The following is a 23727-nucleotide window of genomic DNA, read 5'->3' on the forward strand; positions in this document are numbered from 1 at the left end:
ACTTGGGAGGAGAGGGCCTTGATCCTCTTCATTGGCTGCAGATGTGACAACTGCATAAGAGTTTGGACCTGCGTTCTGGCAAACACTGGAGACAAAGCGTGTTTTATTTTGGTTTAAGGTTATCTTGGTTGGCATCCTTCCAACAGACTGTGCCTTGTTATCTCCTTGAATTTGGTAAATACTTCTGTTCCGTTGTGGAAATTTCATCATTGTAGTTTGTTTGGTTTTTATTTTCACCTCTATCTGCTCGTTACATTCGGACTGTATTGCTTTCTTTTGAAGACTATTTTTGAGTACTTTTTATCTCCAACTGAGAATTATTGAACAGTGGGGCCAAGTTGGAGGCATTAAATGACATTTATTTATGTTTTGGATTTTGTTATGTTTGTGTTACACTTTGGGTCATCACACATTCCTCTCACTCTATAGTATATCCGAAATTCTGTACCCAAGCTATCATTGTGCCCTTCACTGTTTCCTCTTCCATTCTGAAATCTAATAAGTATTTATATATTTTTGAAATACATTTTTGTTCTGGTCCCATTAAAATCTTGTCTAATTGGTTTTGCCCTTTGTCAAATCCAAAATCTTCCAGATGTTTTTTTATATACTTATTTGGATTTACAAATATGCCCACCAATCAATTATATTTACATTTTTGTTTAACTCTTGATTTGATTTTAATTTTCCTTGACTGTCTAATAATTTATCATTACTTACCATTTTCCTTGTATCTAATCTATTTGGGTGGATCATGGCTTCCATGGTTGACAGCCATCGTAGTATGTTCATATAATGTTTATTTTTAATTTTCTTCCATGTTGTGATAAGTGACTATCTTATTAATGAATGGTTAAAGTATGTATATTACTTTTTTTCCTCCCACAAAAATGCATGCCAACCTATCTGGAGGTCATGACCTTCTAGCGTTAAAATTCTCTTGTCTCTTAGCTTGACCCAATCTTTGACCCAATTCAGCACCGACTGCTTGGTAGTAGAAGGCCCATTCTGGTAATCCAAGACCACCTCTGCTCCTATTATCTTGTAATAATTTCATTTTAATACGCGGCTTCTTGTCCAACCAGACAAATTTAGATGTCACTTTATTTAATTCTGTAAAAAAAGGTTTTCCTAATTTAATTGGGATCATTTGAAATAGGTATATTAGTTTTGGTAAAGTATTCATTTTCAGTACCGCAATTCTTCCCAATAAAGACAATTTGAGTTTCGCCCGTACTTCCAATTTTTTCTAATTTGCTTTACCATTTTAATATAATTATCCTCTTTTATTGATGAGCATCTGGAAGATAGCCAAATTCCCAAATACTTCACCTTTTTTTGCTATCTGCAGTCCCATTTTATTTTCCAATTCTGTTTTCTGCTCCATAGTACAGTTTTTAACTATTATCTTAATTTTATTTCTATGTATTTTAAGTCCTGCTACTTCCCCACGTTTTTCTATTTGTTGTAACAATGTTTGTCCCGTATTTATTGGGTCTTCCAACTATAAATGCCAAATCTGCAAATGACTGAACTTTGTACTCTTCTTTTCTCATTTTAATCCCTATTATCTCTGGGTTTTGCCTGGTTGCGGCTAGAAGCACTTCGATAAAATAAATAGCAGAGGTGATAATAGACACCTTTGTCTCTCTCTCCTTCCGCAATTTTAAAATCATCTGTGCAATCTCCATTTATCAGCACACTAGCTATCTAGTTTGAATAGATTTCGCGTACCAGCACCCAGAAGGCAATGCGTGCTGCCCCCCATGCCTCCTGCGCATGCATGCGTGACATCCCCTTGTGCACTGCGTGTCTCTGCGCGTGTGTGCATGATCCCCTATTGCGCGCTATGCGTCTTTGCGCATGTGCGTGCAATTCCCCCTCATGCACTGCACATCTGTGCATGCGCACATGATTCCCCCCTTGCACACCAGGCATCTGTGCATACGAGCATATCTCCCGTGCACCCCCTTCTGCCCCCTGCGCATGCGCACCAGATACCCGACAATCAGTTGTCGGGTTGCGGCACGTGCACATACACAGTGGGGCTCTTCCGGGCAGCCCTGCATCCCTGTGCATGTGCATTCACCTCCCTCTTCATGCCTCATGCATCTGCGCATGGATGCATGACTCCCCCCTCGTGTGCCACTTGTCTCTGTGCACGTGTGCGCGATTTTCCCCCATGTGTGTTGTGCATCTTTGAGGCTAGAAACACATCTACACATGCACACGGATTCTCCCCTTGTGCACCATGAATCTATCTGCACATGCACACATGTCTTCCGCGCACCCCCTTCTGCCTCCTGTGCATCTGCACCAGATACCCGACAATCAGCTGTCAGGCTGCGAGGCATGCGCATATGCAGTGGGGCTCTTCCGGGCAGCCCTGCATCCCTGCGCATGTGCACCCCTCCCTCCTCACGCATCATGCATCTGCGGATACATGCGTGACTCCCCCCTCGCATGCCGCTCGTCTCTGCACATGTGTGCATGATCTCTGCACATGTGTGCATGTGCATCTTGCACATGTGCATGCAATTCCCCCTCACGCACTGCACATCTGCACATGCGATTCCCCCCTCATGCACCATGCATCTGCGCATACATGCATGTCTCCTGCACACCCCTTTCCACCCCCTGTGCATACGCACCAGCTACCTGACAATCAGCTGTCGGGTGGTGGTACGTGTGCGCATGCGCAGTGGGGCTCTTCCAGGCAACCTCTTGCGTGCCAGGAGAAATGGCTCTTCATGCCACTTCCAGCACGCATGGCATAGGTTCACCAACAGGGGACTAAAATGTTGTAACGACGAGGCAGTCGAGTTGCTTGATCATGATCAACTGAATTATGATGAACTTTATTGGAGTCTAGCCTTGCATTTATACACATTTTTAGCAATCCTCCAACACTGGTTAACTTTGGTTACTGCTTAACTTTCGTTACTGTTTAGCTTAATAGTAATTAACTCAATTAATTATCTCTAGTTAAAGTCTAACATAGGTTTACTTCCTCTCTCTAATCCTCCTTTAGATTAGTGACTTTGTTTGCCTGAGTTGTATTTGCTTGGAAACATTCTTTATCTGAGGTTTGCCATCCAAGATTAGAACATTCCCGCAATTACAACTCTACCGTAGAAGATCTCTTCAAAAAGAGATTTGTTCACCTGCTTGAGCAAGGGGTTGGACTCGATAGAAGATCTCTTCCAACCTTATTATGCTATGATCTATATTTTTCTGCTTTGTAGCTGAAGCAGAAGAGCGTTTGTAAGCATGGTCTACATATTTATTTATTTTTAACCCTGGCATGCTTCCTTCTAGCTCCTGCACCACGTGGGACAGCCCTAAGTTATCTTTTTCCCTTTCAAACTAAATCAATAAATACATCTGAAACCAAGTGGAAACATCTCCACTTGGGCTTCCTGGCATAGTGATGAGAAGTGTCAGCACTCAGATTTGCAAATGCCTCCGAATTATGCAAAATCCTCTCCTCCAGCCCTTCCTAGTCAAGGCTTTGAGAGGGGACCTGGCCTCAGATCCAAAGGAAGGGATTGTTGGGCCGTCTGGGCCGAAGCCCAACCTTTGATGTTGCCCCCATCAAAACTGACCATGGTCTGTTCTCTTCTTCTCACCACCCCCCCGCCTTTCTAACGTTTGAGTTACTCGCTGCCGTGACAGTGACGTTCATCCAAAATTTAAGCACAGCCCTTGTTAGTTCCTTAATGTGCAATCCTTCTTGCCAAGCCGAAGGGCCCTGAAATGTTAATTTTGCTGCGAGAATAAGTTAAAAGGAGCTAAAATTAAAAAAGCTTGCCTGGAGGATGAATGTCAGACGGAGCTCCAAGGGGGAAGGATTGAAGGCTGGTGTTTAAGACGAGGAAGATAAATCTGCTGTCCCTCAGTAACAGTTTCCATATGTATTTGCTAGCGCATGACCTTTGAGCAAAAAAATTGTTGTGGTGAGCCAGACGTTTGTCACAAGCCGGCTAACAAGAAGGGTGAATATGGCTATTTATGCAGTCCTTATGCGTGTGCTCAGAGGTGCTGGTTTAATTTTGTTTGTTCAGATCAGTCCATTTTTTTGCATTTCATTTTTTCAAGAGCTTAGAAAAGGGAGTTACGTCTTTCTATTAAAAAACAAATCACTGAAGAGAATAATCCTTTATTTCTACATTGAGGCAACTTCTGTGTGAGGCAAGAAGAAAATCTTGGACAATTGCAGGAGAAGCATCTAAATGGCTAGAAAAGCAATGGATTCAGGGCCAAGGGTCAGGCATTGATTTTCAGTCCCAAAGATGCTTTTTCAAGAGGGAACTGGATTTCGTTTTTCCTTGAAGAGGTTTCGCTCCTCATCCAAGAAGCTTCCTCGGTTCTGATGGAATGGTGGAGAATGGAAGGATTTAAAAGCCTTGCAGTCATCTGGTCATTTACACTCTGAGAATTGTTGAGGCCACTTGGAGGTTTATCCCACTCAGCCCCGTTCTAATAAATCTCCAAGTGACCTCAATGACTCTCAAAAAGAGCGCAAATGACTAGATGACTGCAAGGAATATAAATCCGTCTATTCTTTGCCATTCAGTCAGAAGTGAAGAAGTTGGATGAGAAGTGAAATGTCTTCAGGGAAAAAGAAAAGAAAAGTCCAGTTGCCTTTTGAAAAAAGAAACCACTTTGGGGGCAGCCATGACCTGAATCTCCATAGATATAAATTGTGCGTTAGAAAGTTCTTAGCTTTCAACATTTTTACTCACCTTCTGCTTTCTCATTTTCTGTTAATTATTACGGTTAGGATCTTCTGTATGTGATCTGTAAAATAGTCCTTGGGTAGCTCTATTTTCTTTTAAAATTTCTTCTAGCTTAATCAGTAAGATCCCTTGTATATTGATAACCCAGATAAGTATTGGACAACACAGAAGGATAAATGTGTATTGAATTCGGAGCTGTGGGTGGTTCATGTAAACATTTGAAACATTTCCAACAAAAGGCCAAAAAGGAGAATTTTGACTAATTTAGCTAAAGTTTTAGAATTTGATTGAGGATATTTTATTTCACTTTTTTCCTTCTTCTCTTCTTCCTTCTCCTTTCCTCTTTCTCTCTTTCCTCCTTTTTCTCCTTCTTCGCCTCTTCTTCCTTCTTTCCATCTTGCTCTTTCTCTCCTTCCTTCCCCCCTCCCTCCCTCTCCCTCTCCTCCTCCTCCCTGTCCCCCCCTTCCCCTCCTCCTTTTCGTCCTCCTCTAGTTTTATCATATCATATTCTTTACACGGATGTTTCTATGATATAATAAAGCCATTTTCCGAAAGGATAGGCTACACCAATTGGTACCACCAAACAGGAGTGGTATTCTATCAGTTTGTCCCAGTTTGGGTGAACTGGTAGTAAAAAATTCTACCGTTTGGCCGAACCGGTAGTAAAAAAAAAAGCAGCTACCAGTTTGCCAAACCAGCATTTCTTTCTTTTCTTTTCTCCTGACAATCAGCTGTTCTAATGATCAGCTGATTGTTAGAACAGCTGATTGTCAGGAGAAAAGAAATGACCCCCCTCGCAGTCTTACTGCTTCACCCAGGAGGCTTTCCTGAGGCCCAGGAGGCAAAAGGGATGTGTGTGTGTGTGTGTGTGCTGCGCCCCTCCCCTGCACTCAATTTTTTGCTTCGTCGACCTCAGGGAAACTTCCTGGGAGCAAAAATGGCCTCCCAAGAACCTTCCATGAGGCCCAGGAGGCCAAAAAGAAAAAAAAACCCAGTCACATGACCATGCCCAACTAGCCACACCCTCCTAGCCATGCCCACAGAACTGGTAGTAAACATATTTTTATCCCACCCCTGCCACCAACATTAACAATAGACAGCAAGCATACAATTCTAGAGAAAGCATTTGAAAGCTTAAACCAACCTAAAAGAGAAATTCTGTTTTATTGTATCATCTGCACATTCTCCTCAACAGGAACCTGTTGAGGCCTTCTGAGCACACCCTAGACACTGAAAATAAATAATATAAAACAAAAAAAAGGGTCTGATTTAAGGGGTCCTAGGAAAGCCTAAATTCCTTGAAGTTTCCCCATGTAGTTATTAACTAATGGGATTTAGATTGGTATTTATTTATTTGTTTGTTTGTTTGTTTATAGCATTTATAAGATAACAGGTATAAGTATAAACATAGTTATGAATACATGAAATGGATACGTATAAGAAAAATTTTAAAAAGAAACAATAGGACAGGGACGGTAGGCACGTTGGTGCACTTATGCACGCTCCCTACAGACCTTTTAGGAAAGGGGTGAGGTCAATAGTAGACAGTCTAAGGTTAAAGTTTTTGGGGTTTGGGGAAGAATTCACAGTCAGGTAGAGTATTCCACACATTGACCACTCTGTTGCTGAAGTCGTATTTCCTGCAATCCAGTTTGGTGCGGTTAGCCTTGAGTTTGTATCTATTGTGTGCTCTTGTGTTGTTATGCTTAAAGCTGAAGTATTCACTGACAGGTAGGACATTGCAATGTATGATTTTATATACTACACTTAGATCGGACCAAAGGAGGCGTAATTTTAGGTTTTCTAGGTCTAGAATTTCAAGTCTGGTGGCATAAGGTATTCTGCAACAAGTAGAGGAGTGGAGAACTCTTCTTGTGAAATATTTCTGGCCTTTCTCAACTGCGTTAATATCAGATACGTAATGCCGGTTCCAGACTGATGAGCTGTATTCAAGTATTGGTCTAGCAAATGTTTTGTACGCTCTAATTAGTAGTGTGATATTACCGGAGAAAAAGCTACGTAGGATTAAATTAACAACTCTTAATGCCTTTTTGGCTATGTAGTTACAGTGGGCTCTAGCACTTAGTTTCAAGGAGGAGGCTATCAATTGTCCCACACAATGATTTTTGTAGCTGCTGCAAAGGAGACACTTTGAATTTCAGCTATTTAGACCTGATCGGCTTTAATTAGCCTGAGGTTGACAGCTGAGATCTGAAATGGTGGCATGGGAATAGAAAGCAATCGTGCAACTCATTAGAAGCCAACCTTGGCCATTAAGGGACTCATCGGGTGGAACTTGAATGTCAAGTGAGGGGATCAGTTGACTCTGCATGAATAGGTTGGAGAAGAGAAGTCATCAAATATCTTTCCAGATCAATGGGAGGAAGTTTGACCTTCTCCCGTTCTTTCCACTAGAAGCTCTGAGCCCAAATCAAATATACCTTTACGGAATATAGAATAACGAGAGGGATGCTGGTAGTTCAATCCTCTGCTTGGGCAGGAGACTTTATACAAATCCAGATAAATGGCTGTCCAATCTCTTCTAGAAAATCTCCCATGAGGAAACATCTACAACTTCTGGAGACAAGTTGTTCCACCGATTAATTGTTCTCCCTGACAAGAAACTTCTCCTCAGTTCTAGGTTGGCTCTTATTTGATAAAAAAAAAAACCTTCAATGATGAAGCGCCCACAACTTCTGGAGGCAAGGTTAATTGTTCTCACTGTGAAGAAATTTCTCCTCAGTTCTAGATTGCTTCTTTCCTTGATTAGTTACCATTTGTTGCCTTCAGAGAATGGATTGACCCCCCTTCCCTCTTCTTTGAGGCAGCCCCTCAAATATTGGAAGACTGCTATCATGTCACCCCTGGTCTTCTTCTTCTGATGAAGTTCACAAATATATTGTTCTCCAACGTGAAAGCAGATCACAGGTCTGAAATATTAGAAAATTGCAATGCTTCCAGTCGATCTATTTTGGCTTTTCGGGAAAACAGATTTAGCAAGCTTGAAAACAACGCCGCCAACTAGAAAAACCTTCCAATCGGAGGGAACCGAGACAGAGCCGGGCAAAAACAGGTGGGAATGTAGGACTCATGGGGAGAAGTCTCCTTCCTAAACTGATTATGAATCCTGAACTTCTTTAAATATAAAGCCGCCGGCTTTGTTCAGAAGAAATGAAAACCCACATTTGGAGCAGACGAGGAATCAAGTAAATATTTCCCAACATTTCACTGGGGAATTTCCATGATTGTTTGGAAGATCTGTATCTCCGCTGTACAGATTGTTTATGACAACATTTTAAATCCTGGAAACAAAACGTTGACGGGGTGGGGTGGGAGTTGTGCTGATTTTAATTATATCGTGGTATCAAAATTGTTTATTTTGCTGCTGTCTCATGAGCCGTGGCAATATTTCTTTTTCTGTGGAGTAGCAATTGTCCCAATTTTGCTGTCTTCAGCTTAATGATATGTTGTATTAATTTTGAGAGAGGCAAAACCTCACCACCGCCACCCGCTATTCATAAAAGATGGAATGCATTAGGAATTAATTGCTCCTGCGTCTTTCTCCCCATCTACTTCTTCAGCAGCCGAAAATACTGTTAGAAGATCCTACTTTAGAATCAAAGTGTCCTCAAAATTTAATTATATTTTAGGAACAGCTGCATCGCTTCCTAAACAAAGTCTGTAGAGATTCGCAGTCATTCAGGTCCATCATGGTTGTCCCAAAGGTGCCTTTTTCAAGAGGCAGATGGACTTTCTGGTTTTTCTTTGGAAGATATTTCGCTTCTCCTCCAAGAAGCTTCTTCAGCTCTAAGAGGACAGTGGGGAATGGAAAGATTTTATACTCCTTGCAGGCAGCTGGTCATTTGCATTCTTTCGGAGAGTTGTTGAGGCCACCTGGAGGTTTATATGTCCTCAGAGTCACTCGAGTGGTACTAAACTAAGGGTGCTGACTGTTAGGTTTTGTTGTGATATGGCTGTGATTACTGCTCTTCTCGGAATAAAATGCACTCTGTTCATGCTCAGAGGCTGCAGAAGTCCAGCTGCAAACTCTCTCTGGTGGTCTTCAGTATAATGTTTGTTTTTTATTTAAAAAAAAAAGAGTCTCTTTGTATTTAATTTACAGAGATACAATCTTTCCTTACAAACAGGAAAAGGGGATGATGCTTTCTCTAGAAGTCTAGGGAGAGTCTCAATCATCGAGGTCATGGTTGTCCCTAAGGTGCTTTTTCAAAGGCAACTGGACTTTCTGGTTTTTCTTTGAAGACATTTCTCTTCTTATCCAAGAAGCTTCTTCATTTCTGACTGAATGGCGGAGGATGGAAGGATTTATATTCCTTACAGTCATCTGGTCATTAGTACTCTTTCTGAGAGCTATTCAGGCCACTTGGAGTTTTATCTATGCTGTCAGGGTCACCTGGGTAGTGCAAATGGGTGTGTAACATCTTTCAGCACTACCAGGAAGGTTCCACATGCATTTGCATTATTCAGGCAACCCTGAAGGCACAGATAAACCTCCAAGTGTCCTCAACGACTCTCCAAAAGAGTGCTAATGACCAGATTTAACAGATTTAACAGATAATCAGAGTTGGAAGGAACCTTGTAGGTCATCTAGTCCAACCCCCCGCCCAAGTGGGAGACCTACACCATTTCTGACAAATGGCAGTCCAATCTCGTCTTGAAAGTCTCAACTGATGGCGCTCCCATAACTTCTGAGGGCAAGCTGTTCCATTGGTTGATTGTTCTCACTGTCAGAAAGTTTCTCCTTATTTCCAGATTAAATCTCTCCTTGTTCATTTTCCATCCACTATTCCTGGTCTGGCCTACAGGCACTTTAGAAAATAGTGTGACCCCTTCCTCTCTGTGGCAGCCCCTCAAATATTGGAAGACTGCTATCCTGTCTCCCCCGGTCCTTCTCTTTACTAGACTAGCCAAGCCCAGTTCCTGCAACCGTTCTTCGTATGTTTTAGTCTCCAGTCCCCTAATCATCCTGGTTGCTTTTCTCTGTACTTTTTCTAGAGTCCCAACATCTTTTTTATAGTGTGGTGACCAAAACTGGGTGCAGTACTCTAGGTGTGGTCTTACTAAGGCTTTATAGAGTGGTATTAGTACTTCCCTTGATCTTGACTGTATCCCTCTGTTAATACCAAGCAGCAGACCAAAACCTCATCCCATAAAACCAGTTTGGTGTCAGCTGGTCTTTGAAGCTACTGTTCTATAGAACCAAACCGAACCGGTAAGAACCCACCCCTGCTTCGACTCCATTAAAATAGAGAAAAATATGTTTTTTTTTTATTGAGTTTGAAGTGACAGCAACAAAAGAAAAGCAAGATCTCAGGCCAATTGGTATGGAAATTACATATTGAAAGTTATTCCAAGTTCCCTCCCCCAGGAGTCCAGACTGGTCACCCAATCTGAGGTGTGTACAATGTCGTATGGGGTACATCTTCAGGTGGTTTCTCACCCATCTGGTATGCCAAGGCGGTTGACCTTGGTTTACTAGAGATAAGTCTATGCAGTTGCTCAGTAAGCAGGAAAGCATCCCCTCCTTCACCCAGAAAACATCTTAACTCTCCAGCAACCTTCCCCTCCCAAATACCAAATTACCCCTTCCCCCACCCACCCCGTTTCTTTGGCAGCCGACAAGAAGCAAGCAGCAAAAGATGTCAAGAAAACTTTCTGGAGGCTGACCTTAAGATTGATCCCCATTTTGACACTCTTTTAAATGGCCCTAAAGACATGGTTTTGCCACTAGGCCTGGGGACCTCAGAGGGATATTATGGAGCCCATCAAGGGGTTGGTTTGTTGTCCCCTGGAGAACTTCCCTCACAGTTTAATTGCTCGTTATTCTTTTCAATCATCAATGGAATGGCTCACCTCTGTGAGTTGTGAGTGCTCCATCGTTGGAGGAGGTTAGACTAGAAGACCTCCACGGTCCCTCCCAACCTGGTTGTTCTATGTTCTGTATGCTGTAACATTGTTGGTTGAATCTAAAACGATCCACACTTCAATATCCTCCTGATCAAGTCTAATGAGAGAAATATATTCTTCCTTTTTTAAAAAAAAAAGTCAGCATGATTGTTAGGTTTCCAGCAATTGCCCTAATTAAAACATGAGCCTCAAGCCAGGCTTCAAAAACTTCCAAGGATTTATTAGGAGCGAACATGTTGGCGTGACCTGCATGAAGCCAATTCTGAGACACGTAATTCACTGTCACCCTTACCCTGGTTTTCCCCCCAACCCCTCTGGGTGTATCATAATTCATATTCTCCGACAAAACACGTTCATAGCCAAGAGTCATCAATCACGTTTTCCAATTAGGAACTTGCAGGGCAGAAATTCCAGTAGCTTAGTTATAATCTTTGCAAGTTAAGAGTGGAATGCACTTTCATTTTTAAACTGCTTTTATTGCTCTTTCAAATTCTCCCTCCCCCTTTCTGTGTATGGCAGCTCTAAAACAGGCAAAGAAATGTTTTATGAGTTGACGCACGAAGTGGGTTCTTTCAGCCCTGCTTTCTCACTGCATTTATCTCAAAAGGAAAAGTAGGCCTGGCCTCCTCAACAATTTCTCTTTATAATGGGAGTTTAGGTCACCTTAGATCGGGAAGGGGAACATATAATCGAGTGTGTGCCTCTGACCTTCCTCCTGAAGAACTTGCAGATCTTACATTCAGCCTCGCCTTGATAAAACGGGCCTTTGGCTCAGGGGTGGGATTCAAATTTTTTAACAACTGTTTCTGTGGGTGTGGCTTGGTTAGTGGGCGTGGCTTGGTGGCCATGTGACTGGGTGGACATGGATTGGTGGTCATGTTATTGTCTGGGCATGGCAAACTCAATATCACTCACATTGAGGCACGCATCTCCTTGCCTGGCCTCACGTGACTGTGGCGATGCTGCAACAGGCGTAAGTGTGAAAAAGGGTCATAAGTCACTTTTTTCAGTGCCATTGTAACTTTGAATGGTCACTCCACACAAGCAAAGTACCAGCAAAGGAGGGAAAAATAACTCCAAAGACGTTCCTGGAAGTCTAGTCCTGCCAAGAATGTAATAAGGGTTAACGGAGAGGCTGTTTCTGTAAGCAACACCAGAATGTTTCCTTCCTGCCTTCCTTACAGGATTAGCCCTGTAATTTCTTCTAACAACCGGTTCTCCGAACTGCTTAGAAGGTTAACAACCGGTTCTAGCGAATAGGTGCGAACTGGTAGAATCCCACCCCTGCTTTGGCTTCTAATAATGTGAATGTATTCTTTCTTGTTCTGACCTTCAAGCAAAAGTTTGGAGAAGATGATTTTGCAAGGGTATTCATCTAGATTCTTCCTTTCCCCACTCCTTTTCTTTTCTTTTTCTTCTAGCCAACATACACTATAACTCCCGGAGTCAGTCTCTACGGTCTACAGATAACCGGAAAAAAGATGACATTGAAGACTTCCAGCAATATGGACATCCTGCACCTCAGATAGGTACGTAGCCCAAACGTTAGCAGGTAAATGCAAGAGACCAAGAACAGGTGTCAGGTGAAGAAAACAAGTCCTTACCTGAAGGTTCAAATTCGCTGATTTGGTTTCCAGTAGGGCAGAAGAGACAAAAAGGGGAGATTAAAAATGGAGAGATCATTGGCCTCCAGATATTCACTTCTAAGACATTATTAGACGGTCTTAGACCAACATCCTTAACCTGGTTATAAAATCCACCCAATTGGGGAGATTCGCACAAGACCTGGATCCATCAATTAAGCCAACAATTGGGGTATGAATAGCAATGTCAGTGTGAGGTCCTTAGTGCTTTCTTTGGTTGTTTCCTTGTAGACATTTCATTGCTTTCTGGGCTGGTTGTTTCCTTGTAGACATTTCATTACCCAACTAGGTGACAGCATCAGCGCTGATGGTGGTACCCAGTTGGGTAACAAAAGATCTGCAAGAAAAGAACCAAGCTCGGAGGGCACCAAGGACCCCACAGTTCAACCCTGAACTACAAATATTCTCTTCTACTGCTACTATAGTGAGTGTCCTGTAGTATTGGAACAATCCTTCTCAGTTTGGCAGCTGTCTATGTAGCAATAGGGGTGGACAATTGCTGATACTAGGAGAGATACAGGTAGCCTTTGACTTACAACTGTTCATTTAGTGACAGTTTAAAGTTACAACAGCACTGAAAAAAGCAACTTATGACCATGTTTCACACTTATGACCTTTGCAGCATCCCCATGGTCTCGTGATTTATATTTGAATGCCTAAACAACTGACTCACATTTATGACGGTAGCAATCTCCCTTCGTCACAAGATCCCCTTTTGCAACCTTAGGATGAGCAAACTCTGTAAGGAAACCAGATCTGCTTAACAACCGAGTTACTCGTTTAACAAATGCAGTGATCCGGTTAACAAATCTGGCCAGACCAAAGGCATAAAATGGGCCAAAACTCACTAAACAGATTTCTCACTTAGAAAACATAAATTTGGGGCCCAATTGTAGTTGTACATCAAGGACAGCCTGTATTGCATATATAAGGGAACCTATTGTCAGGTGCAAAAACCAGGTGCATACTGGAAGGTTTAAATTAGCTGGTGTCTTTGTTACATTACACAAGGAATCTTCTCAACTAATGCTCAGCATCTGGCTAGAGCTTGGTTACGATCAACGGCAACCAAGGGGGGCGGGGGTGTAGAACTTTGTGGCTGCGTAATGACTCTAAACCAGGGTCTCCAAACTTGGCAACTTTAAGACTTGTGTACTTCAAATCCCAGAATTCCTCAGCTAGCCAGTAAAGAAAACTCTTGGCTGTAAAGAAAACCTAGCATCACCGCAGAGTTTTGCAGCTCAGATGTCAGTTTACTACAGGGTCAGTTACTTCATTATCCCAGATAAAGACAGGATGACTGGTTTAACCTCATGCATAATTCTTGCTTCGTTTAAATCTAGGGATACCCCAAAGGTGCTTTTTTTTTTCTTCTCAAAAGGCATCTGGAATTTCTCTGTTTTTTCCTTGAAGAGGTTTTCACTTCTCACCCAAGAAGCTTCTTCAGTTCATACATGCAGAACTGAAGAAGCTTCTTGGATGAGAAGCAAAATGGGTTCAGGGACATTAACGACAGGCTGGAGTAATGCTCGTTTGCGGTGTCCTGTGGTTCTACGGCCACATTCCAGCACATTTTTGCTGAAAACCAATGCTTATTTCAGTTTTTGGCAAAAGTGTGTCCATAACAAACCCTTGGTTCGCTTAATAATGATGCATTGACTTAATGACACTGCAAAAAAGGTTCGTAAAGTCAGGTCATTCAGACGACAAGTTACTATTATGACGTACGACTGTAATGGGCGTTTCTTAAGGACTGTCTGTAATGCAATTCTTGCTTAATATATCCCCGTTGGTTACCTGCATTATTTATATAGCTTGTATAATTGCCTACATTTGACCTTGGCATCTCAAAGAAGGAAATGCTGCCTGTTTCCATTGTCCCACTTGAGGTCAAAGAAGAAATGTTGGCTCCCCAAGAGAGAGCACAACCTGGAGAATCCATGCTACGTCTCTCTTGACCCATGTCTACATCTCTCTCTCATGCCAAAATAATAACAATAATTAATAATAATAATAATAATTGCAGACCGTTGGGTGTTCGATCCCAGGATAAGGTAGTCTCCTGTGTTCTGCACCTTGACAGGTGATCCAGCGGCGGAAGAGTGGTCGCCCTGGAGCGTCTGTTCGACCACCTGTGGGGAGGGCTGGCAAAGTAGGACGCGGTTCTGTGTGTCGTATTCGTACAGCACCCAATGCAGTGGGCCCCTCCGGGAACAACGGCAATGCAACAATTCTGCTGTCTGTCCAGGTGATGACCTTCACTCCCTCATTTCCCCCTTCTCTCTTCCAGACACTGGGCAGGGTCTGCTTCCTGCTGAAAGAGCTTCAGAATCAAACCCGATGGGAAACTGCAGAATTCTGCAATCTGTATAAATAATGCACACTAAACACAACACCTGAAATAGTTTTGGCCTGTGGAGGCCTGGGTGTTCTTCTACGCTTCTTTGTTGCCTGAAGATGTGTCATTGCCCAACTAGGTAACACCACCAGTGCAACTGTTATCCAGCTGGTTGCAGAATATAAGATAACAGAGGGATGCAGTGGCTCAGTGGCTAAGACGCTGAGCTTGTCGATCAGAAAGGTCGGCAGTTCAGCGGTTCGAATCCCTAGCACCGCGTAATGGAGTGAGCTCTCGTTACTTGTCCTAACTTCTGCCAACCTAGCAGCTCGAAAGCATGTGAAAATGCAAGTAGGAAAATAGGGACCCCCTTGGTGGGAAGGTAATAGCGTTCCATGAACCTTCGGTGTTTAGTCATGCCATCTACATGACCATGGAGACATCTTTGGACAGCGCTGGCTCTTCAGCTTTGTAACAGAGATGAGCACTGCCCCCTAGAGCCAGAAATGACTAGCACATATCTGCAAGGGAAACCATTACCTTTTAAGGGATCTTGGAGGTCTTCTAGACCAACTCCTTGCTTAAGCAAGAGACCTTAAACCATTCCAGATCAATGGCTGTCCAATCTCTTCTTCAAAACCTCCAGTGACAGAGTCCCCACAGCTTCTGGAGGCAAGGTGTTCCACTGATGAATTGTTTCTGTTAAGAAATGTGTCTTTACTTCTAGGTTTAATCTCTCATTAAACTTCCATCCGTTACTTCATGTCTTGCCCCAAGGTTCTTTGGAGAATAAATTGACTCCTTTCCTCTATGTGACAGTCCCTCTGTCAACTCATAAAATATTTCTCTGGTCTTTTTAGAATTGCCAACAGAAAGGAAGGGGCGAGCAGTGCAGCAGCTTGCAAAACGAAAGTGCATTCCATGAATAGTTTTCAAAGATAGTAGCTAGTTGACCGAAGTTTCTGCCATGCAAAATTCTAACTGGAGAACATGATTGATGACTCTTGGCTATGGATGTGTCTCATTGGAGAATATGAATTATGATACACCCAAGGGGTGGTGGGAAAACTAGGGTCAAGGGTGACAATGAATAATGTGTCTCAGAATTGGCTACATCCAGGCAGTGCCGGACATGTTAACTCCCAATAAATTCTTATGTTTTGGAAGTTTGGTTCAAGATACATGATTTAATTGGGGTAACTACCGGAATCCTGACACCCTCGATTATTGCAAGACTGCTATCATGTCACTCCTAGTCCTTCTCTTCATTAGACTAGACATTACAAGTTCCCACAACCATTCTTCATACAGTTTACTGATGAAGTTAGTTGTACTGATGATGTTACCTAGTTGGATGATGAAACATCTTCAGATCAACAAATCAGTTCAGAAAGAACCAGGAAGTCCAGAATTCAGCTCTTAGCTACAGATGTTCTCTTTTATTGGATAGTTTTCCCTAACTTGTGCTATTTCTGAAAGGGTTACAAGGAACTTTGACTCTGTTCCAAGTCACAATGGGGGAAAAAAAATATATCACCTCATGCTTCCTGCCTGCCTGAAAGATTTCACCCACAAGCATATGTTTTCAGTTGTAAAAATAATTCAATGTGTGCTCTTGAAAAGGGCAAGCCAGTAAGATGGTTGCAGTGGGATGTTAGAGAGATAATTTGTTTTGTGTTCTCATTAAAACACCCAATTGATTCTCAACTCCAAGATTATATATCTGTGGAAACTTGGATGGGGCCTCATCAACACTTTTTTAAAAGCATATGTATCCTTAAGGAGCCACAAAGATGTTGTATGAACTCTGACGTACACAAATGATACAGATACTGTAAGTTGTACATCATCTGTGTGATGACATCAAGAATATGTTCTGACATTTGGACTAACACCTAGGGGTGAATCCTGTTCCACTCTTGAGATCAAATTCTGGCTGCATGTTAGAGAAGAGTTCGGAAGTTTAAAAACCATCAGGTCTGTGGGGTCCTTGGTGGTCTCTAAGCTTGGTTGTTTTCTTGCAGATGTTTCATGACCCAACTAGGTAACATTGTCAGTTCTGGAAGGGTTTGCAGAGAGGAGGAGGAGAACTATGATGTGTAGTAGTTAGTAGTCTCTGAGCTTGGTTGTTTTCCTGTTTCATGACCCAACTTTCATGACCCATGGTAACATCATCAGTGCCTGAAGGCAGTGGGGTTTAGGAGGAGGAGGGGGAAGAGGAGGAGGATTGTGGGGTCCTTGGTGCTCTCTGAGCTTGGTTGTTTTCTTGCAGAAGTTTCATGACCCAGCTAGGTAACATCATCAATGCAAAAAGGGAGTGGAGTTTGTGGAGAGGAGGAGGAGGAGGATGACTGTATGGTCCTTGGTGATCTCTGGGCTTGGTGGTTTTCCTATAGATGTTTCATGATCCAACTAGGTAAAACCACCAAACTCAGAGACCACCAAGGACCCCACAGTTACATCCTTAGTGACAAATATTCTCCTGCTTATCAGGACTACCAGATCAGCTGGTCTACCAAGTCCTGATTTTCAGCCTCCCAATATGGGGAACTTAGAATGCAATGAATCACCGAATGAAATTGGAATGAATTAATTAACCAATCAATTTTTCATCTGCGGAGGCAAATGACTGACATGGCCAATTCGATGGATCCCCAAAGGAATTCTGTTTAGGAATTCTGATCCGGTGTAAGTTTGATCAGGGATATATGAAACTTGACATCACGGAATGATTGAGCCCCCAAAGAGCCTGTTTTGAACTGCAGATAGTCCTTGATTTACAATCATTCATTTAGTGACTGTGCAAATTTACAATAGCACTGAAAAAAAAGTGACTTATGACTGTATTTCAACAACTGTTGCGACATCTCTATGGTCAACTTATCACAATTGAGGCTCATAGCAACTGACTCATACTTATGACAGTCGGAGTGTCCCAGGGTCCCAAAGGGATCCCCTTTTGCAACCTTCTGAAAAGCAAAGTCCAGAGGGGAGCCAGATTCACTTAACAACTGAATTCCTAACTAAAACACAACTGCCGCAACTTGCTTCACAATGAGAAGGCTGTAAAATGCGGCAAAAATCCACTTACCGGCTGTCTTACTTAGTGTCAGTCTGTGCTCCATTCAAAATCCAAGAAAGAAATACTTAGACTCCATAGATTAGAGAAAAGAATTCTTTTACTGAAAATGAAGCGGTAGCATCAAGTAGGATTCTGAATCTGAGAAATTAGGCGCGCAGATCACATATACAAAGTGATGGAAATCTTCCCACCCACCCCCATAGTTCAAAAGATTCTTCCAATTAAAAGTTCCGAATATGATCACGTAGACATCTTCGGGTGATGATGAGGCCTCTGCCCGTTGACCTTGGCATATTTTGATAAAGATTTGCGGCTGCGCAGAGAAAAGAAAGCTAAGCGAGAAATAGAAACCTAAAAGCAGGAATTTATACTCCCCACCGCAACTCCTCATTTACACAACATAAGAATGTAACACCTCCAGCTCTCTTCCCGGACCAAAGCCCACCTCCTCCCCCCGTTACTTATGGTAACGCAAAGATGCAAAGCAATAGTAGAAGATCTTGAAGGCTGACACTTAGTGATGGAAATGTGGGGTTCAGTTTTGATCGTAAGAATTAAGGAATCCAGCTCGGATGGTTGTTGGAACTTCTGAATGGATTTTTTTGGTGCTTGAGTGTCCGCGATGGAATGTTTGAGACAATGACGGTATTCTACCGGTTTGGCCCGGTTCTGCCGAGCTGGTAGTGCCGATGAGCAGCAGATACTGAACCGGTTCTCTCCAATGTTCTGTGTTGGGCCCGCCCGCCTGCCTGGGCTCCCACGCTAACCTTTATGGCCTGCTTTTGAAGTGCAGCTGCTTTGCAATTGCTGTGCGGCAGCTGCTGAAGCATCAGGGAGAATGCAGGATCGCAGGAGGTAACTCAAAAGGCCCTGCACCTTCACAAAGTGAGCATTTGGCACGTGCAAAATGAGTGCACACGCGCAGTGCACGCCCACCGAACCGGTGGTAAAAATATTCGAAACACACCAGTGGTTTGAGAATAGAATAGAGCGGGATTTTGGAGGTCTTCTAGTCCAGCCCCTTGCTCAAGCAGGAGAACCGTATACTATTTCAGACAAGTGGCTGTCCAGTCTCTTCTGAAAAACCTCTAGTGATGAACCACCCGTGACTTCTAGAGCAGGGGTGTCAAACTGGATTTCATCAAGGGCCAGGTCAGAATTGTAGTTCTCCTCTGTGGGCTGGTGGGAGGAGGGGGAGGAGGGGAGATGGGATGGGATGGATGCCTCCTGCAGCACCCTGCTATCCAAAACGGGACATGGGGGAGCTACTCACGCGCTTGAGACTTTCAAGAAGAGATTGGACTCTCATCTGTCAGAAATGGAGTAGGGTTTCCTTCCTGAGCTGAAAGTTGGACTATATCATGGGTTGCCAACCGTTTGGAACTCAGGGACCACCAAACTCATAATTTTAAATCCCACAGACCAGAGACCCTGGGAAAAAACCCTAAAAAGTCTGCAGGAAAATTCCCCACCCCGTTTTCCTACCGATCGATCATTCTTTATTTGGGATTGCAGGATACCCATCTCCAGCTCTGTTATCAGAGGGAGGGAGAGAGAGGGAGAGACTTTTGGCTTCATGCAAGGAAAGCAGCAGAAGCAGCAGAAGTCTTTCTTTCTCTCCCCAAAACTCCACCATGAATGAGTTACCGGCACAGCCTCTTGGAGCAGAAGGCCTTGCAGGGTCCCAAAGACTCATTTCTGGTGGAGTTTGGGGGAGAGAAAGAAAGACTTTGGCTGCTTTCCTTGCGTGCAGCCAAAAGCAGAAGAAGAAAGAAGCAGAAAGAAGCAGCCCAGTGGCCAGGCCAGGCGCGTGGGATGAGTGGGGCAAGTTCCTCCCCTCCACCCTTTCCCCCCTCTTCTCACTACCTCATGTTGTTCACAATGCAAGCGACACAAGCCTTGTGTTCCCGCAGGCCTGGATTAATTGCTGGGGGGAGGTGCTTTGGGGGTGACATTTCTCTGCGCCAAAATTTTCTCATGGACCACCAGTGGTCTTTGGCCCACTGGTTGGCGACCACTGGACTAGATGACCTACAAGGTCCCTTCCAACTCCGATTATCTGTTATCTCTTGTTGGCCTCCCTGTCTTCCAGCATCACTCTGGAAGTACCAAAGGTCCGTTTTGGTTGACAGAGCCACCCTGGGCCAATCCTTCGATATTTCCAGGCTGGCCCCATGGACCAGATTTAAGCATCCTGCGGGCTGGATCTTGCCTGCGGTCGTTGAGTTTGACATCCGTGTTCTACAGGCAAGCTGTTCCACTGGTTAATTGTCTCCATGGGTAGGAAGTTTCTCCTTAATTCCAGATTGCTTCTCTCTTTGATTAGTTTTCAACCATTGTTTCTTGCCTGCCTTCAGGTGCTTTGGAGAATAATTTGACCCCCTCTTGTAAACCCACTCTAGTTTGAAACCAAATTTTGAAGGCGAATTAAAAAAGAGAGCAATTTCCTTCAGATGTGCCGCTGAAAATGCTCTTCTCCTTATTATATCTCCAGCAGTGACTTGACATGTTTACATATTTAATAATGGATGCTTTGGTGTTTTAATTGGCGTTCCTTTTCTTAGGTTCTTTGCAAGGCGAACTCTTGTATATATTAAATAAAAATACGCGGGGCTAACGCTAATAATGTTTCGGTACAAATTTCAGGAGCCGAATCTCCTTGAAATACATATTTAAATATGATTTGGAAGGAAAATGTGAGCTTTAGCGGAATCAAAAAGGGGTTTTAGGAGAGGTCTTAGAATTGCAAATTGATGCTGAAATTATGGGTAAAAAGTATTAGTTTTATTTGAATTTGAAACGTACTGGTGGGGAGTCCTTAGAGTTGCAAATGAAGGCAGAAATTACAGTTAAAATGTTCGCTGAATATGAATAATATGAAGGTCTTGGATGGCAAGCACACAGATTTGCTTATCCCGCAGTCAGAAAAGAGAAAATTGGTTTCTGCTAAAAAGAAGCTGTAATTTACTAGGAGCTTATAAGTGGAAAATAGAACCTCCCTGTACCCCTTTCTTTGGAGAGTCCGTGGGGAAATTTTAATCAAAATTTGATATGGCTCCCAACCCCGTGTTGTCACTGCAACATGTTGATCTAAATTGACCTAAAAATTTCGTCTCCAGCTGTTTAATTTGTGCAACATAAATGAGGAAGGTAGAATGCAGAACAAAGAGGCTATAAAAAGATAGCTGGTTTGGTCTAGGTGCTGGTCTGGGAATGAGGAGACTGGGAGTTCTAGTCTTGCTTTAGACAGGAAAGCAGCCTGGGTGACTTTGGGCCAATCAATAGGAGATGGTGAGTTCTAGTACACCTTGGGCATGAAAGCCAGGTAGGTGACTTTGGGCCAATCACCAGGAGACTGTGATTTCTACTCCCTCATTAGACAGGAAAGCTGACTGGGTGACTGGGAGATGGGAGTTCTAGTTCACCTTGGGCATGAAAGCCATCTAGGTGACTTCGGGCCAATCACCAGGAAACTCTGAATTCTAGTCTCACCTAAGGCATGAAAGTTGGCTGGGTGTTTATGGGCCAATCACTTGGAGATGGCGAGTTCTAGTTCATCTTGGTCATGAAAGCCATCTAGGTAACTTTGGGTCAATCACTAGGAGACTGTGAATTCTAGTCCCACCTAAGGCATGCAAACCAGCTAGGTGATTTTGGGTCAATCACCAGGAGAATATGTGTTCTAGTCCTGCATTAGGCATGAAAGTTGGCTGGGTAACTTTAGCCAATCACCAGGAGACTGTAAGTTCTAGTCTCACATTAGGTGTGAATTCCAGCTGGGTAACTTTGGGCCAATCGTCAGGAGACTGTGAGTTCTAGTCGCACATTAGGCATGAAAGCTGGCTGTGCCAGTCACCAGGAGAATATGAGTTCTAGTTGTCTTTTAGGCACAAAAGTTGACTGGATGACTTTGGGCCAATCACCAGGAGACTGTGAATTCTAGTTCCCCCTGAGGCACAAACTTTGAGCCAGTCCTCTCTTAGCTCAATGCACCTCACAAGGTTGTTTGTTATTGTGAGTTACATAGGAGGCAGAAAGAGCCATAGATATGTTTTCCTGCCTTGAGTTACTTGATGAGGAACAAGGAAGGCAGGGAAGAACATGTCAGAATAGTCATGAACTGGCAGAGACATAATAACAAGGTCAGTCAATGAATAGCATGGCAACAGGTCATCCAATGAGAGCTGAATTTGAAACTGAAACCGAAGGAGCTTGGGCGTGGCCCTGCAGCTTTGAATACTGTGCTGAGAACTGACGCTATCTGCTCTGAACTCTGGAGTTGCAAACGTGTCTGGACTTGCTTGTCTGTTGAAACTGAGGCTGTTCTCTTCTCTCCTTGTACTTTTGCTTGTAACTACTATCACATTGGAAGAATGTACTATTGGTATTGTACATTTGCTCATATGTTATTATGTATATAAAGAAGTTAATGAATCCTGCTGAATCAGTCATCTGTGTGTGCTTTCTGGATTTGATTTCTGCAATAAACTCTAACAGAAAGAAAGAAAGAATTCATCAATACACGATGAACACTGAACTGGTGTAGAGTTGCGAAGGCTTCCCTGGGCTGAGCTGTTCTCTTTCATTACAGTCCACGGCACTTGGGATGAATGGTCGCCATGGAGTCTCTGCTCGTCGACGTGTGGACGGGGATACAGAGATCGAACCCGGATATGCAAACCCCCCCAGTTTGGAGGAAGCCCCTGTGAAGGTCCCGAGAAGCAAACCAAGTTCTGCAATATTGCCCTTTGCCCAGGTAATTTGCTAAAGAGACTTTCTTTGATATTTTGCTATTAGCGGGTGGCCATGAATCAGTCACTGAAAATGATCCACAATTTTCTCATCTCCACATCCCTCCGGAGAATCCTTCTAACAGAAGGTATTCTGTTTTGCGAGCAGAAGAATGGAATAATTTTATTTGTTCATTATGGGACACAGTGGCTCAGTGGCTAAAACGCTGAGCTTGTGGATCAGAAAGGTCGGCAGTTCAGCGGTTCGAATCCCTAGCGCCTCATAACAGATTGAGCTCCCCAGTGGTGGGATTGCTAGGCGTGGCTTGGTGGGGACGCTTTGTGCGCGTGCGCACACTATATGGGCGCACGCATGACAAATGCGCACTTTGCACAGGTGCAGAGGCATTCCAACTCACCTCCTGCAAGCCTGCATTCTCCCAGTCGCTTGAGTATGGGAGCCTTGGTGGGCAGGTGGGCCCAACAGCAGAGCAGTGGAGAGAACCTGGTATGGTCTCCGCTGCTCATCGCTGATACCAGTTCGGCAGAACCAGGCTGAACCGGTAGCATACCACCACTGGAGCTCCTGTTACTTGTCCCAGCTTCTGCCAACCAAAAGCATGTAAAAATGCAAGTAGAAAAATAGGGACTCCTTTGGTGGGAAGGGAACAGCGTTCCGTGCGCCTTTGACATTTCGTCATGCCGGCCACATGACCACGGAGATGTCTTCAGACAGCGCTGGCTCTTCAGCTTTGTAATGTAGATGAGCAGCATCCCCTAGAGCTGGAAACGACTAGCAGAGATGTGCGAGTGGAACCTTTACCTTTATAGAACAGCACACAGAGGTAGACTTTGATTTGCGAGCGTTCATTTAGTGACCGTTCAAAGTTACAACAGCACTGGAAAAGTGGCTTATGACCATTGCCGCATCCCCATGGTCACTTGATCAACCTTCAGACGATTGTCTATGGAGATTCTCCATCATCCAGGTCATGCTTGTCTCAAAGGTTTTTTTTTTTTTTTCAAGAGCTCACTGGACTTTCTGATTTTTCTTGGAAGACATTTTGCTTCTCATCCAAGAAGCTTCTTCAGCTCTGACAGGATAGTGGGGAAATGGAAGCATTTATATTTCTTGCAGACAGCTGGTCATTTGCATTCTTTTGGAGAGCCACTGAGGCCACCTGGAGGTTTATCTGTGTCCTCAGGGTCACCTGAGTGGTGCAAATGGGTGTTAAACCTTCTTGGAACTGTTGAAAGGACTGCGTTG

The 23727-nt window shown here is 43.5% G+C and overlaps 1 protein-coding gene across 1 annotated transcript in view; it reads left to right on the top strand.

Moving 5' to 3' along the window:
• The window catches only part of ADGRB1 (adhesion G protein-coupled receptor B1), a 268637-nt gene that overhangs the window by 63131 nt on the left and 181779 nt on the right, over positions 1-23727 (top strand). The window contains exons 3-5 of the mRNA XM_087931808.1: positions 12089-12196; positions 14394-14558; positions 22322-22484. Coding sequence (XP_087787934.1) covers positions 12089-12196; positions 14394-14558; positions 22322-22484 — 436 coding nt within the window. The remainder of the gene's footprint in view (positions 1-12088; positions 12197-14393; positions 14559-22321; positions 22485-23727) is intronic.

This window comes from Pseudonaja textilis, chromosome 3, assembly GCF_049901715.1.
Source record: "Pseudonaja textilis isolate UNSWEBS1 chromosome 3, rPseTex1.2, whole genome shotgun sequence".
NCBI classification, from domain to species: domain Eukaryota; kingdom Metazoa; phylum Chordata; class Lepidosauria; order Squamata; family Elapidae; genus Pseudonaja; species Pseudonaja textilis.